This window comes from Belonocnema kinseyi, chromosome 10, assembly GCF_010883055.1.
Source record: "Belonocnema kinseyi isolate 2016_QV_RU_SX_M_011 chromosome 10, B_treatae_v1, whole genome shotgun sequence".
In the NCBI taxonomy this organism is placed as follows: domain Eukaryota; kingdom Metazoa; phylum Arthropoda; class Insecta; order Hymenoptera; family Cynipidae; genus Belonocnema; species Belonocnema kinseyi.
Genome location: NC_046666.1, coordinates 37,265,400 through 37,282,838, shown reverse-complemented (window position 1 = coordinate 37,282,838; position 17,439 = coordinate 37,265,400). Strand labels below are relative to the sequence as shown.

Sequence of the window (17,439 nt, the reverse complement as noted above, 5' to 3'; positions counted from 1 at the left end):
TGATGATACTTGAAAATTTTCGAGAAACTTTAATATACCATTTTTTATTTACCAAAATTTTAGAATTGAATTTCACTTATTTCAAAACAGGCTCTATACTTCTGTTTTCTTAATATATTTTAAAATGTTATAGAATATCTAAAAGTAATAAGCAATAAAAAAAATTCTCCATAAAATGCGCAGTTTTCAATTTATCCAACTCTTTTATTGTATATAATACTCTCTTACTCAATTTTTAATGAAAAATAAAATTTCTTAAACAATAATATAAAATATGTGAAAAAGCGAAGTAAGTTTCACTTATTTAACAGTTCTGTTATACGGAAATTTACATAAACTACAAAGTTTTTTATTTACCGAATGCTTTGATCATAAATTCTTTACTAAGATTTTAATATGGAATTGTTTTCCTAAAACAACAATTTAAAATATGAAAAAAATAATTGAACTTTACTTATTTTACAAAGGGCTCAATACTTTTTTCTTTACAAATGTAATCCGCTTAAAAATGATCAAAAGCTTATGAAAAATTAATAACTTTTGAGTTGAAAAACGCTTTAATAACCTCAGTGACAAATAAATATTTTCTGATTTTTAATAACCTCTGTAAAACGCACAGTTTTCGATTTATTTAATTCTTTTATAGTACTTTTTAATTTAGTTTTTAATTAAAAATAACAATTCCAAACAAAAATAATTTAGAATATGTAAAAACGAATTGATCGCTAGTTTAAATATTACACATTTAAAAAAGTGCTCAGTATTTTATTTTTATTTCATGTATAAAATACATCGAAATCAGAAGAAAAAAGAATTCTGTAAAGAAGCGTTTGGTGCAAGAACTTGCAGGTTAAAAGTGATAAGGTCTCACGGTGGTCGTATGGAAAATATTTATTTGCTTCGTCCTTGCGTTCTCAATTATTTTATTTGAAAAATTGTAATTATCAATTTTTTAATTATTCTTTCATAAAATGAAATGCATCCTTAATAAACTTTTTAAAAATGTTATTGAATTCTTTTTCCTTACATATTTTGCTTTATAAACGCATAACAACTTTTTAAATTATTAAGAAAATGTAATAATTGTATTTTTAAGTATTTTTTAAAGCTTATAACTTTATTTTATGCTGTCATATATTTATTTTTTATTATTTACAAAAATTTCTCACGTTTAAAAAAATTCGAAATGATTTAATTTCAAGTAGATTAATACATAAAAATAATCAGCGAAAAAAATTATAGACGCAGTACATTTATAACCTTTTAATAATTTTAGGAATGAAATTACTTTTGAGTCTTGCATAATTATTTCAAAAATTATAGCACTTTTTTATATCTATATAAAAATTTTAAATTCTTACTACAAAAAATTACCGACGCAATAAACTTATAATTTTTAAAATAGTTTTATGAGTGATTTGATTTGTGTGTCAGCGTAAAGTTTGTAGTTTATCAAAGTTGCAAATTCCTATCTACAGTTGCATACATAAAATTGATTATGTGCACCAATGTTTTGAATTTTATAAATATTATTGAATTTCAAAATAATTGTTAGCGGTAAAGAGAACCAACTTCATATCATGTCAACTTAATAAGATACTTTTGCAGTAAGAAGTAAATTAATTTAGACCAATATATTAATTTTCATAATATGTGTGCGATGTCTATTGTATCAAGTCTACAGTTTTTATATCGGAAAGACTGATGCGATTCTATTTTGATGACATAGGTATCTTCAAAGTAAATTTGACATTCGTTTCAAATAAATAATTATTTGAACGAAAATATTCAAGCATTATTTTAAGAGAAATTATTTCTTTGCTGAATACATTCATTTTCTCGTCTCAAGAACATGAACATTGTTTCAATTAAAATAGTAGTCAAAATAAGTATATGAATTTACATGGATCAAGAATTTTGTTAGAGTTTTAGTTACTTATCATGAGAATATAATATCCTTAATTCAATATTTTTTAAACTTCACGCAAATAAGTATAATGAAACAAATTAACTGAATAGTTTTTTTGCTTAGTGTAAAAATATTCTTGATTCAAATAGTTGTCCTGATTCTATTATTTTCTTGATTCAAGAAAATCGGTTCCTTGTAAAAGGAAAATACTTGCTTCTTTCAAGTAAAATCAGCCAAGTAAATTAGCCTACTTGATTCAATGCAAATTTTTTTTCAGTGTAGGTATTTGGATCTTCCGAATTCAGTCTGAAACTATGTGCAGGTAACTTACGACATTGGACAGAAACCGACAGTTTGGCGCACTTTAGATAACTTTACTCCTAACTTACTTTACCCCGTGTCCTAAGGGATGGTAAGGATAAGTAGGGGTAGTGAGGGAAGGGGATAGAAGTTATGGGAGTGCATAGAAGAGATTAATTTTTTAGATTTTTAGGTTTTTCAAGATTTTCAAGTTTTCGAGGACCAGAGACTGCAGAGTGGTGCTGAGAGTGAAAAATTTGAATAATGCACATACATCGACTTTACTCACAGGTGAAGAAGCCTTGTCACTTCTGGTACAATTAGCTAAACAGGATGCAGCAGACGAATGGCGTATTTTGTACGTCACACCTACACCAGCGTCGCTCTCAGCATCTGAGTCACCCTGTTAAAAGCAGATCTACCCTTACTACAAATTCTGCATTCTTCCCTATGAACCCGGCAGCGCTTCTTTTACAGAATTTCACATTTGCTCTAAAATTTTCAATTACGGAAACGAGCCCCTTTCGAGATGAAATGATAATTTACCGAGGAGTTGTGAATAGTGGCTGGACAAAAGGTTCATCTGTTAGATGATCTCATTTCTAAATTGACTCCTGGATTTCATCTAATAATCTAAATTCATCCGGCTGATTACGTAACGTGAGACGGGGCGAATAGGGACGTTTTTTAAGGGGGTTTTGAATATATTACTGTAATAAAAAAAAGATGTTTAATGTTGTTAATATATAATTCATAACTCTTCCTCTTCTGTATCCTAAAGTTTAAATATTTAATTTCACAACAAGTATTTTGTTATTCAAGTTATAAGCGTATCCGTCTTTGCCCCTCAGTGAGGGGTTGATTGATATACTTTTAATGAAAAAAATAGTTTATAAATGCAAGATCAAATTAACAAATAATTATAGACATATTAGGAAACATTTTCGTGAATGGGATTTTGCAACTACTCATAGGAATATTTAATTAAACGGGACAAATTAATTTGGACGGTATGAATAATTTATCATCATGTCCAGTTTTGCTCTATGAATTCGAAATTCGTTATGAAAATTATCATATTGATAAAGCAAAGTGTCATAGCGTGTTTAAAATTTTAGGTTTTTATCCAAAAGAAAAATGCAATTGTAAAATAAAAAATGAATTGCCCGCTTTCCCCAACGTGTCCCGGCTAGCCCCGTTTTACAGTAAATGTTTAGCATTTTATTTCGGAATTTTATCATTCATTTTGTTCGTTTTGATAATTTCATTCTGAATGTATATTTAAAAGACTTTTTTTAACTATTATTTTCGTCCGTAAATATTGAAATAATGTCAGTTTTATGAAATATTTATGAGGAATGAGGCATTAATAAAATTAAGTGCGAAGTCAAATTTACAGAATGTAAGGCAAAGAAAAAAGAATTAATGAAAAAAATGGTTTTAAAATTGAAAAAAATTAATAGTGGTAGGTGGTTATTTTTTGCTTTCAAACACATATTTATAACATCATGAACGTCAATTAAAATTCTAAATTTACATTCAGTAAAAAAAAACTTTTGAATTTTTGAAACCTCAGGTTTTCATTTCTAAAATAATTATATGGATAACACGGAGAAAAGCAATTTTATTTTGTTAATAAATTAACAGCGAAATTCGTGAAGTCACCCTTTAAAATATTATAACTTAAAAATATTTAATTTAAGTGTAATATTTTTCATATTTGTATAACATTCTTTCTTTATGATTTGCTCAAAAATATTTTCATTTTACTTTCATAAAATTTCAGAAAAGAGACTCATATAATATTATAGGATTTCCCGGGGTGACTTTTAGTAAATTTTATGGCGGATTTATTTGAAAAATAATATCTTCAGCCTTTGCTCTGTTTGTTAACGTTTTTTTAGATGCTTCGGGATCGAGGGCTACATCTAAATTTTTTTACCTGAAAAGATTAGGATAATTTTTCACTAAAAGACACTGAATGAAGGGGTTGAGATCATAACAAAAAATGTTATCAATTTAGGGTTGAAATAACAGTGCAAATTGAAAATATAGCGAATGAGAAGTAGAAAGTAGAAAGTAAAGAACAAAAATGTAAAAAATGTAAAAAATAGAAGGTAAAAAATTTTTAATTAATCATGAAAAAAACTTGTTGAAAACTGTCAAAAGTGAGAGATAAAAAGATAAAAATGAATGATATAAAATGAAAAGTATAATGTAAATACTTTAAAAAAAGCAATGATAAATTATTTTAAAACGTCATCAAATTTTCTGGCATAAAAATTTCAGATCAACTTTTCTTTCTAAAAACTGGAAATTCGGAAAACCAAAGGTTACCTTTTTAAAATTAAAATGAATTTTTGAAATGAAACCTGATAAATAAAAATGAAAAGCTAGAAAATATAGATGTGAGAACTGTAAAATAAAAATAAAAGTAGCATCTGGAAGTTAAAAATTCAAACCATTTAATTTCCTTTTACAAATTATATTTTTCATTTTTTTCAAATTGAAAACGATAGTTGCAAGATAAACATTTTTATTTAATTTTCGAAATAAAATAAAAAGTGTGTCAAGTGAAAATAAAAGTAGTATCTAAAAATCGAAAATTAGGTCTTTTCATTTTTCTTTCACACATTATTTTTTCAATCCAGAAAGTTTAATTTGAAAACTAATCTGTAAAATTAAGTTTTTAATATAAATTTCGAATGTCCAAAAGTGTGAGCAGTGAAGAGCGTAAAATAAAAATTGTAATATTGTTGATAATAAATAATAGAAAATCTTCATAAAGTGTGGAAATAAAAAAATGAATAGCAATACGTTAAATAAAAATATAAATAACTATATAAAATCTAAAAAAATGAGAACTGTTATCATTTTATTCTCACTTTATGCATTATATTTTTTATTTCTGAAAGTTCAAATTGAAATTTTTTTAAAATGTACATTGTTAAATGTGTAAAGTGTAAAAAAATTAAAATAAAAAGATACAAATTAAGTTAAGAAACAAAAATAAGAATCCAAAAAATTCAAATTAAAAAAAATGTCAAATCATACAAAGTGAAATGTGAAAAAATTTAATAAATGATTCTAATGAGAATCAAGGATGGAATGTAAAGAGTGAAAGGTAAAAGTGGGTAAAAGCCACCGAAACTACAGTTTTTCTGATTCTTAGATTATCTAGGTGATTGTTTCTTAAACACCAGATCTAATGAGTCGACATGGAGCATCTCAGTCAGGATATTATAATACAGTATGATACATTATGATACAGTTTGGTAGAGTATGCTTGAACACGATGCATGCATCGATTTATCATAGTTGACTAAAGAAATTATCAGACGTGCTTCCGAGCATTTTTTTAGAGATAACGTAGGATCATAACAACATTTGATGATAATGAAAAGGACATAATGCACGATAAGGGATAATTCATAGATATGAGATCACGACCATGCGCTACTCACTGCTTCCAATCAATCTTTTCGGATCCTTATGCAAAAGAGCCGCCGGATGAAACTAAAATTGGTCCATCTCAATTTTTTTCCATAGATATACTCACGTTAGAAGTGTCTGTCAATGTCGTATCTTGGGTCCTATAAATTCCAATTGGAATTTCACAGGTGGTCGAACACAATTTTTGATAGAGTCTCCCATAGGTCCTGATCCACATGTCTTCTTTCGATATTTTCATCTAGAATTTTCATTTCATTAGCCTTAAGTTTAGAAATAAGATTTTTTGTAATTGTTAAGAGGTTGTCCATAAACTACGTTATTAATTTTGGCCTGCTTTTACTCCCTTTCCTTCCTTGTTGATGACCGTAGTTTGGTTTTATCCGAAGACAATTTTTTTTGAAGACTGTTGAATTTTTAACAAAAATGATAATTTTTGAACATGAAAGATGACTTTTTAAATTGAAAGATGAATTTTCAATCCAAAAGGACAAATTTTTAACCAAAGTCTTGAAACTTTGACCAAAATATATGAGGACTTTAACAAAATAGTTGAATTTTCAAAAACATTGTTTTTATAACAAAATAGTTGAATAGTTTTATTTTAAGTTTCAAAAATCAGGTTTCAACAAACCAAAAAAAAAAAAGAAGTTTCAACCATTTAAATTTAACGAAAAAGAAATAAACTATCAACAAAAAAACAACTAATATCTAATTAATGTTTAAATTAAAACTTTAAATTAAAATTAAAACTAATGTTTAAATTTTTAACAAATTAGTGCAACATTCAATCCAGAAGTTATATTCTTAACCAAAAAGATGAATTTTGAACCAAATAGTTAAATTTTCCACAAAAAAGACTAATTTACTATTACAAAGATTGACTTTATAAAAAAAAAAGAATTTTCAACAAAATGCATGAATTGCAATCTTAATTTAATAAGTTAGTTTAATATTTGTTTAATAAGTTGTTCAATTAAAGTAAAAAAGATCAATTTTAATGAAAAAATATAATTTATAGCCAAAAAGGATGTCCTTTTGACAAACATAATTAATTTTAAACCAAAAAGAATGAAAAATGGAATTTTTTGTAAATTAGTTGAACTTTAAATGAAGCAGTTCATTTTTTAACCAAGAAAAATGTATTCACAAAAAAAATTATTTGTGAACAAAATACCCCTTTTAGCAAACGTACCTTCTGATGCTAGCCCCTCCTTCCCTAAAATTAGTAACGTAGTTTATGGGTATCCCCTTAAGGTTTTAGTAAAGTTATCTCAAGTTCAAAAATGAGCATTGTAAAAAAGTAATTAAAGTAGGTACCCTCCCCCTACTTCTACTACATTCCCCTACTTCCGCCCTCCTTCACCTTTCTTCCTTTTCCCCAGCTTCTTCTTCCTCTAATTCCTCCTCTCCTCGCTACCTCCGCCAACACTTCCCTTTCCCTACTTCCCTTCTTCAGTTGTCAAATTCCTACCCCTGCTTACCCTAATTTCTAATCCTTTTCTCTTCTTAATCTTTTTTACCTTACCTCCTTTCTCATGAATACCCTGTGCATCTCCTAGTTTACCCCCTCCCCCATTTATATTACTGTCCCTAACAACCCTTACTTACCTCATTTCCCCTGGTTCTCTAACACTTATTTCCCATATATTCCACTCCATTCACATCCCCTTGCAACCTTCCTTATTTCCTCTACTTCCACTCTCATTATTTCCTCTTACTTACCCCCCTTTTCCTCCTTGGAAAAAAGTACAATGGACGGACTTACATCCGACCGAAACTATAAGGGTTTCTGACCGTGTATGATACTCTAAAAATGGTTGATAAAAGAGAGGAAAATATTCTCATTGTAAATGCAACTAAAATTGTAATATTGATTAATTCCTCATGTTTGTAGGGCTCCTGTTACTTCTTCAAAGATTGAAATTAACAATTTCTTAATTCCTAAATAAAATTTTTTATATAAAAGCGTAATAAAGATATTTAAAAAGAATCTTGCAAGGAATTAAATGTACCCTTGGATATTAGGATTAATTACAGAATGACAACTTTTACCTAAAAATAAAGCAGAACATTACCATGTAAAAAACTAATAGGAAATAAACAATAAGTGACAATTAACAGTGGAAATATTCTCGTCGATTTTATAAATAATTTTTAACAATACTCATTGAGGTGAGAAGAAGTGAAGGAATTAGCGGATTAAGTCAAGGTGGGAGGGATAGGGGTATAAACAACATGTATGGAAAATTAAGAGAAGTAAGCGAGGTTTAGTAAGGACGTAAATATGAATAGGGGTGGTGGAATAGGAAAATGGATGTGAGGGACGGGGAAGAATGAGAAATCAGGAAATGAGAAATTGGGGAAAAGTGAGATATAAGAATGTAGGATAAGGGAAAAAGTAGGAAAATGAGGGCATGGCATGTAAGGGACGTAAGAAGAAGTAAGGGGAAAGGAGGTATTACAGCGTGGTAAGGTTATTAGGGAAGTGATGGACAGTTTGGGAAAAGAAAAAGCGAAATGTAAGTAAGAGGTGGGGAATTAGAAGCAAGGGGATTGAAAGTAGGGACTTGATGTGAATTGTGGAGAGATGGGGAAGGAGAAGGTAGAGGCATTGTCGATAAGGAATTTTGAGTAAGGGAGGAGAAGTGAGGGAGGAGGTTTAGGGGATGTGAGGAGAGCGGGAATATGGTAAATGAGGATAAGTGGGAGGAGGGTTAGTAGGAGAGGGGATTCGAGGAATATACGTTAATGCGTTGGAAATAGAGGAAGTAAGGGAAAATGAGGAAAGGTAAAGAGTCTAGAGGAAGGGAGTAAGTGAAGGAAAATAAAAGGTGGGAAGGGAAGATGGTAAAAATAGGGAAATTATGATCCGGGAAGAGGATATAGGTGAAAGGAGGGAAAATAAGAGATGAAGATTTAACAGATTTAATGAACGTCATAATATGCTACAATAACCTTTTTTTTGTAGACGCGCGGCACCTACTTTGAACAATTTTCAAATTTAAGATAACTTTACTACGTCCTTGATAGATTTAGAGGATCTTACTGAAGTTAAAAATCCAGATCCTGGCGCCTGATCAACCCCAAGTAGCAATCTAACAAAAGTTATCACATAATCTTTGACGAAAGCTTGATAAAGAAGTGTGTCCAACATAGAGGCGCTAAAAACACTTCCAGCAGCAAAGGGTAGCCGAAACATGTAGGATATGTGAGAGCCTCTCTCTTTTTCTCTCTATAGAAAAACTTTTCATTATTTATCTGCAATTTGTTCTAGAATATTTTTTATTTTATATAATCCATTCTCAGATTCTAATAATTCATTTACAAGGTATTTCTGGTACTAATGACTTTCCATCTAAACCGATGCAATTTGGTTCTATTTTCTGCTCATAAACACTAGGGTTAGTCGAAAAAACCAAATTTTGGAAATAGAAGTTGAAACTGTGTGGATAAGTCGTGTATGAGAAACTTGACAAGGAATAATTAACAAAATACAAAATTAAAAAAAAATTAAACAGCAAAAAAAATGAAATTTCTTTTAGGTGTTTAAGGCTCTCCTACTGGTGAAAATACATTAAAAAAGATTTAATATTTTTCGGAAATCATAAATTAGGGTGCTACAAAAATGTGAAAAATTGATGGAATTTAGAAACAAGAAAAAAAAGTCATTTTCCTATTTTACGAAATTATTTTTGTTTTCTGTCTATTTTTTATAGTAAAAAGCTCTTAAATGTTGACAGGACTTCGTAAAGCCACCTGAAAGAAGATCATTTAAAAAAAGATCAATCTTAAAATTTGAAATTGACTGCATTTTTTGAAATTTATGATTTCTTGGATTAATTAGTTTTTTTCTAATATACTTTTACCATGAGAAAATCCTTAAATACCGGAAGAAATTGTTTAGATATTCCTTCAATTTTTAAAACGTGTTTTCAGAAAATAATGGTTCATTAAGCGTAAGTTATCACCTATTCGAAGTTAATTAAAAACCTGTAAAAATTAAAAGTCGTTTAAGACCTGACTTATTCTTTTAAATTAAAATAAATGAAAAAATAAAAACTATAGAGATACATATTTTTACGTATTTTTACGTATTTTTTGTAGCATATTTTTCTAATTCTAATGCTAAAGTCGTTCATCAATCCACAATAAATTAAATGTGTGACCTGGAACGAAGAAACCAGCCTTAGGACCAAAAAATTAATTTCACGATTATTATTAATTCTGAATAATGTAAATTTCCCCTATCAAATGAAAAAATCCCCATTGCTCCTTGATCAAAATTTAGTTTTCTAAAGTTCAAAGCACTAAGATCTATTTTCGGTTCTAAGACTGGTTTCTTTGTTGCATATCACAAACTTTTTCAAGGTCCTCATTTTTGACTTTTTCAGATTGATCCAATTTTGATTTCCGCAATTTTTTTTTCGACCCACACTACTGAATAACATTTTTGAAGAATCTCACAAATAATAGAAGAAAAACTATTGTTTTGGGCCCACCGGTAAAATCCATGCAAATGATTTTTTGCTTATGATGTGGAGCACAGCGGAAACCTATCGGTCCAAACGTCCAGTCTTAGCCTACGGCGTTACTACTATTTCCATGCCTTCATATTCTCTAAGAAGCTTTGAAGATGAAAAATATTTCTATATGCAAGAGGATTATTCTAAAAGCCGATCCACGGCTCGTCCTCATACCTGATTCAGAAAGAGTTCATAATGTAGTAGGTTGGTCCAAGTATTTTTATTTGAATTTTCATGTATATCATCCAGAAATTTGTTCGAATACTAAAAAAAAAAATCCGTTTCTCTTTTTAAAAAAAATGATATTAAGAGGTATTTTCCATTTGAAAAAGACGTTTTTTTCAATTGTATTCAGAATCTTCAATATTAGATGAATCGAATTGAAACTTAACTTTTCTCTTTACAATTATTCGCAGAATATGAATAAAATATTTCTTTTTCAATAGAACCCCCATGATTCTATTTTATAGTGTCCCAAAAACTCCTCAAGTGAAAAAAGGGTTTTGCGAGTTTTTGGCGCTAAATATGATTTTTTTGCGGCTTTTAAAATCTTAATTTTTTCTAATGCATAAAGAACTATTTTACACTTATAATTATATAGTCACATAAATTGTTTAAATAATTTATTATTATTTTTCGCAAATTTTCTATTATAATAGAGTTAGAAAGTGGCGCTTTTTTTAACAAATTAACTTTCTCTTCTTTTTCCAATTAGAGTAAAGTGAAACTTAATGTTAGTAAAAATAATTGTGTAAACCATTCTGTTATTTTTGTTAACAATATTCTCTTAGAGTGACGCTAAAAAGATTCCACTTTTCTAACAAATTCTGCATTTTTGGTCTAATTTTCAATTAGAGTTAGGTAAATAATTAATTACTTAGTTTAGTTTGAAAAGTACGATAAAGTCGCGGCTTTTTCTGAAATTTTCAACTTGTTTTATACTTTTCACTTAGATTGACGTAAACCTTGATTAATAAAGTAAAGTCTGTTTTTTTCTGAATTTTATAACTTTTCGGTCAGAGCGAGTAAACGATTGATTAAAGTTAGCAAAAATAATTTGTTTATACAACTTACAGCTACTTTTAATAATACTGTCGCTGGATATTTTTAGAAAGTTGCGTTGTTTCCTTAAAATTTCAATTTTTGTCCACATTTACTTAGAGTTAGGTAATAATTAATTCAAATTAACAAACAGAATTGTTTAAACAATTTTTCAAAAATAATATTATCTTTAAATAATACTAGAACGTTAAAGTTTTTCTGATTTATTAAACTTTTGTCCACTTTTACTCTAAACGAGGTAAAAATGAATAAAATGTAACAAAATTAAGCGTTTAAACAAATTAATTATTGTTTATAACTATCTTACTCTGTCTTAATACTAGATATTTGCTATTTTTCTAAAATTTTCCACATTTCGTCAACTTTTCACTTAGTGATGTAATAATTAATAGACATTAAAGAAAACAATCTTAACAATTTATTATTGTTTATAACTGTCTTTGTATAGACACTTTCTAAATTTATGCATTTTTTCTGTAATTTTTAATTTTCCTTTGGTTTTTTAGTTATGAACAAACAATAAGTAAATAATAGATAGAAGAATTTTTAAAACTATTCCTTTGTTTTTTGTGATTTTTTTTTTACAATAAAACAGATATTTGAAATATCCTTAAAATTTTGTATTTGAATTATTATAAATATAAGTTTTTCTTAAAGTAGTTATTAACAGCCTTTTTAAAAATTTTTATTAATATTTATCATTTTTTTTCCTACTAAAAAGTTAAAGAAAAATGGAGAATTTCAGAAAAATCCGCAACTTTCTGGCCTTACTCTAGAAGAAGATGGTAATAAACCATGCTTAATTTTATAAGCAATTTTGTTTGTCATCTCGCATTACTTATCATTTCGTTCAGTAAAAAGCGGACAAAAAGTAAAAAAATTCAGACAAAGCCGGAACTTTCTATCATTCTTTAAAGAGAATATTAATAAAAATAAGAATACCTTATTTATACAATTAAGTTTGTTAACTTTAGTTAATCATTAGCTCGACCGAATCGAAAAGTTGATAAAAACCGGAAAAATGTAGACAAAACTGAAACTGTCTAGGATCATTCCAAGAATATATTGTCATAAATAATGATAAATTGTTTTAAAATAAGTAGAAAAATTCGAGAAAAAACCGCCACTTTCTAACTCTTTTTTAAGAAGAGTAAAAAACAGTAAAAAAATGGTAAGTAAAAGTAAAAAAAATCATCATTAACTTGAAAACTCACAAAAAACAAATTTACACTTTTTGGAGTTTTCCGGGACAATATAAAACTGACTTATGTGAGTAATATTTATAAGCTTTAAATATGATTTTTCAAAAAAAAAGAAAGTTTTAATTTAAAAAAACGCATTTATTTAGGCCAGACCGTTTGCACGATCTCGTTCTGAAGCAGATGTGAGGATGAGTCGTGGACTGCCCATTCTACAATGAAGGAGAGTCCAATTTTCGCAACTAAATTTCTGCAATCATGTTCAATTATATATTTAATTTATTCAAAGTATGATTCATTTTGTATAATCATTCAGATGGCGAGGGAGCGTTAAAATATTTAATATCAGATTAAGAAAGGAGTAAGGATGCTTAATATAAAAAACGTTAAAGTTATAAACCGAAAGCTTTAAAAGAAAATCCAAATTGCAGCATTCGAAATTGAAGAATTTTAACTTTCTCTAAGTCAAATTATTTATCTATAACTTGTTTCAACACAAAAGGAGTCTGCTTTCAAAATTACTGTTCGGAAAGATGCAAAAAAATATTCGGCAATATTTGAACGATCCCTAGGATACTCTAAAAATCTAGAGATGCATGTTACTTATTTATAAATGACAAAATGCAAGCACATGCAAGAAACTGAGGAAGGAAGTAATTATCCAGTTTTATGTAAGAATGAGGCACTTAATTTTTATGATAATGCACATTTTAAAAGTTGCAAAAATTATTGTAATGAACTATTTCTAGCTTGTAAGCTAATGATCAAAAAAAGGTTAATGATGCAGATTGCAGAGGTGCTTGGATGAAAGTAATTGGTCACAAAACTACGAGCCCATCACCGGCCTTCAGGTTTTGTTTTAAATCATGTTTTAAACACTTTTCAGTTGTGTCAAGAATGTAGCTCTGAAAAATATTAACTGAAGCGACACGAAAGACGGATTTTTATGCGCCAGTAAAAGAAGCTATTCGCAAAGTCGATAAGCGCAGGTCAAAGTGTATGTGGAAGAAGCACTTAAGATAAAGTGGTTTCCGCACTGAGAAGGTCGTGTTGAATTTACCTTTAAACCGTCTATTCCTTCACTATGCTTTCAGAAGAAAATGTATAGTTTATGTTACAGATGTGCACCAGGCACTACAGACGTGGAATAATACTGGTTTTATTCGATTTGTCGTTAGAAAGAGTTATTGCTTTAGGTCTGAGTAGAGCAATTTTTACTGCATCGAGAAAATTGTCTTTTCAAGTCTCGAAAACCTAAATATTCAATTATTTGTTAGATTTTTTACATTGTAACTCTTTTAAAGCTTAGATAATATTCGAATGCTGCAATTGGGTGTTTTGAATGAGAATTAAATTTGCAGAGTCCCTTGTTGAAAAAATATTGTAAACAAATGAATGGCAAGAATAAACCTGTACATCAGCCTCAAATATTTTAGTATTCGGGTAACCAATTTGAAGTTTGATTACCTTTTTCAAATATTTAAAATTGGTGACACAAAAATCCCTATTGAACTGAATTTGGGTTAAACTTATTTTTGCTTCTTTGGGTAGTGGAGATTATTTGATTCGAGTAAAAAGAATTTGTTTTGTTCGGTTTTTCAATTTGTAGTATCAAAAAGATCTATCTATGGACTAAAACATTACAGAAATTGTGTGTGTAGGTGCAGTTTTTAGCAGTGAATAACTATACAACATTATAAATAAAAAAATTGGTGTACGTTATAATTCTCGTAAACGCGAAAGAAACATGTTCTTTTTGATTTAGTTAATTGCACGTATTCAACAAATTTGTACCAGTTAATCTCAGGTATTTTAGTTTTCTGGCCACTATTTTGAAATTTGATTATCTTTTTCAAAAATTTAAAAACAGTGACACAAAAAAACCCTCCAGAACTGAATTTAGTGGAATATTGATTTTGTTTCTTCCGCTAAATTTTCTGTGCATAACTTAGGGACGGCAGAGTGAAAATGCTAAAATTAATTAAATAATTTGAGCCAAGTAAAAGCAAGTTTTTGTTTAACATTCGAAAAAAGTACAAAAATAATTTTGAACTCAGTTAGTATCTTCTGAATATCTTCTGTTCAATTTTTGAATTTATAATTTCAAAAACGTTTCCTTATCGATCAAAATATTACAATAATTTTTTTAGTACCAATTTTTGATATTTAAGGTATATGGAAAATTGTAAATAATTTTTTTTTATAATATATTTCATCAATTTTCTCAAAATATGTAAAAAACATGATTTTTTAATGTAGTTAATTGCACTTATTGGAAAAAGTGCTACTTTTTAAACTCAGGTACTTTAGTTTGTTAGTAACCATGTTCAACTTTCATTATCTTTTTCAAAAAATTGAAACCAATTACACAAAAAAACTTACAGAAATCCTTTTGTTTAAGTCTTTTTTTTTGCTTATTTGAAAAAATTGCCAAAAATAACTTTAGGCCTTGAAGAATTAAGGAGAATAATAACATGAAAATACTAAAATTAATGTAATTGATTGAGCCGAGGAAAAAGTTGTTGCTCTATTCGATTTTTAAATTTATAATCTTACAAATATTTCCTTGTAGGATAAAAAATTACGGGAAATTTGTTCATGAGTCCAGTTTTCGGTAGTAAATAATTATATAAAATTACAAATAAAAAAATTTCTGTACATTAAAATTTTCTTAAAAAGGTCAATGAACATGTTTCTTTTTTATTTAACTATTAGTTTCCTGGTCACTTTTTCGAATTCCAATTATTTTTTTCAAAAATTTAAATCTGGTGGTACAAAAAACTCTACTGAATTTAATTTGTGAACTCGAAAAAAGTTATAAAATAATTTTTTCAAACTGATTCATATTTTTTGTTCTTTTTTTTAATTTTTAATTTCAGAAAGATATTTCTGTGACCTAAAAAGTTACGGTACATTTTTTCAAAATACTTGTTCCAAAAATTGGGTCCCTGGAAAAAAAGTTTCCTATGATTTTAAGAATTGAAATTGTATCATCAGACATGTATTAGGAAAAAAAAACATTCATGATAAAAAGATTTTTTTACTGTGGATTCTTAACAATTTTAAAAAAAAATATTTAAATATTAATAAAGTGAAACTTTTTTTACTGGAAATTTTTTTACCTATAACTCTATTGTACTCAATTCTGATAATAAGTAAACAATATTGAAATACAGTTATTTTTTCAGAAAATGTTTTTTTTAAATATTAAAAATTTCGGCTCTAAAATGATTACTGTATAAATTGCCAAGAAGAGACCGTAAGGAAAAATGCAATTGCAAAAAAAAATTTAATACATGTCTTTGGTTAATTTTAACACTATTTCAATCGATTTTTTTTTATATTTGAAATTACATCATTAGTAAAATTATTATTTTTATTCTGAAAATCATAGAGAATTTTTTTTCCAGATTTCTGTTTCTAGGTTAATTAAGTCAAGTTATTTAAAAATATAAATTTTTTTTTAAATGTGCAAAGACACATGTTTTTTAATTCAGTTAAATGCATATATTAAAAGGTGGTGAATAATGACCATGCAGTTATTTCATGATCATGAAAAAATGTTTATCTTACTTTTAAATAATTTTCTAGGTTAAAAACCAAGAAAATGATTTTTTTATTGGTCCCAAACCACAACTTTTGTATGCTAAAGTCAGCTGATTTTATCAATCTTAACATGTTTACTCTGCCCTATTATATAAATTCGTACAACACTGAACCTGAAAAAAAATAAAGAAAGGAAACGAATTAAATTGAAATTAAAAAATTTGGAACATAAATGTTGTGTAGTATGCAATTCTTTTGTTGGAGAAATAATTTGCTTTATGTGCCACTTCTAGAATTAAAGAGAACAAAAAATTAAAACATATTAAAATTCTTCTCGTCTTTGATCAAAAGTGTTGAAAACTAATAATAAATATTTAAATATAATATTAATAAAAGTGAGAAGTTCTAAACTGTTAATTTTTATGATTATGTTGTAAATAATTAACTTACTCTTTAACTTATTGCATCAATTTATTAAATTATGTACCTGCAAAAGTGGACTTTTAGGACTGGATAACCGACGAGTCGTCAAATTTCGTTCAGCATTTTGCTGCAAAGAAAAAAATACTGTTTTTGAGAAACTCATTGCAATTTTCATTGCTTATTCTTATTTTAATTTAAAAATAAAAATGTGTAAAATTAAAGATTGGAATCGATTAGATTCAATTATTTGAAAGAAGTGCTTTTTAATCTTCTACTTAAAAATTTATATTATATTACGGATAAATAAATTTCCTTAAAATCATGCATGTAATCTACTTTTTTATCAAAACATATTCAATTAAAAAGAAAATAATAAATAAATAATCTCATTAATACGTCGCAATTGTTTGTTTCGCAGAAAAATAGAGATAACCTACGCCTTATCGATTGATCTCAAAATACCTAATTTATCAATTCCAATCAAAAAACCGTGCACAATATCGACTTCGCGTGAAGAAAAAAGTTTCAAATTATCAATAACTGCATAATTAGTGCGCAATTTTACAATTAAGTAATCGCGTTAAGTACATCCTTTTTTAAGCCGGGATGGGTCTCGGTGCTAATCGAACGATGGTGAATTTTGATAAAATTATAATCGGCAGTCTATTGATCAATACATCGATCAGTCAGTCAATCATCAATCAGAGTGAGTGATATTGTGTTACCGGGGAGCCCATGGGAGGCTCAGCGGGGTAGTTGTCACCGGAAGTAGCACTGAGGAGTACCTTTTCCATTTTGCTGAGGTGAAGTGCATACTTGTCGTGTGCTCGAAACTGCATGAATCGCATGTTGCTAGACTGTGACAACTCCGTTATGCTCTTTATGCTCGGAAAAAATCTGGCGAAAATCAAAAAATTATTATTTTAAGTGAAAACCGAGAAGGAAAAAAATTCATGTGGAAATCCACGTACATTCAAGAAAATTACGTGGATTAAGGAATTACACGTGAAATTAGGGGTTTAAT

At 28.0% G+C, this 17,439-nt stretch overlaps 1 protein-coding gene across 1 annotated transcript in view; it reads right to left on the bottom strand.

Moving 5' to 3' along the window:
- Nucleotides 1-17,439, bottom strand: part of LOC117181801 (potassium channel subfamily T member 2) — a 387,410-nt gene that overhangs the window by 16,386 nt on the left and 353,585 nt on the right. Inside the window, exons 20-24 of the mRNA XM_033374772.1 lie at nt 17,201-17,312; nt 16,480-16,542; nt 8,709-8,894; nt 5,769-5,900; nt 2,484-2,612 (exon numbers count right to left, since the gene is read on the bottom strand). Of these exons, the coding sequence (XP_033230663.1) occupies nt 2,484-2,612; nt 5,769-5,900; nt 8,709-8,894; nt 16,480-16,542; nt 17,201-17,312 (622 nt within the window). The remainder of the gene's footprint in view (nt 1-2,483; nt 2,613-5,768; nt 5,901-8,708; nt 8,895-16,479; nt 16,543-17,200; nt 17,313-17,439) is intronic.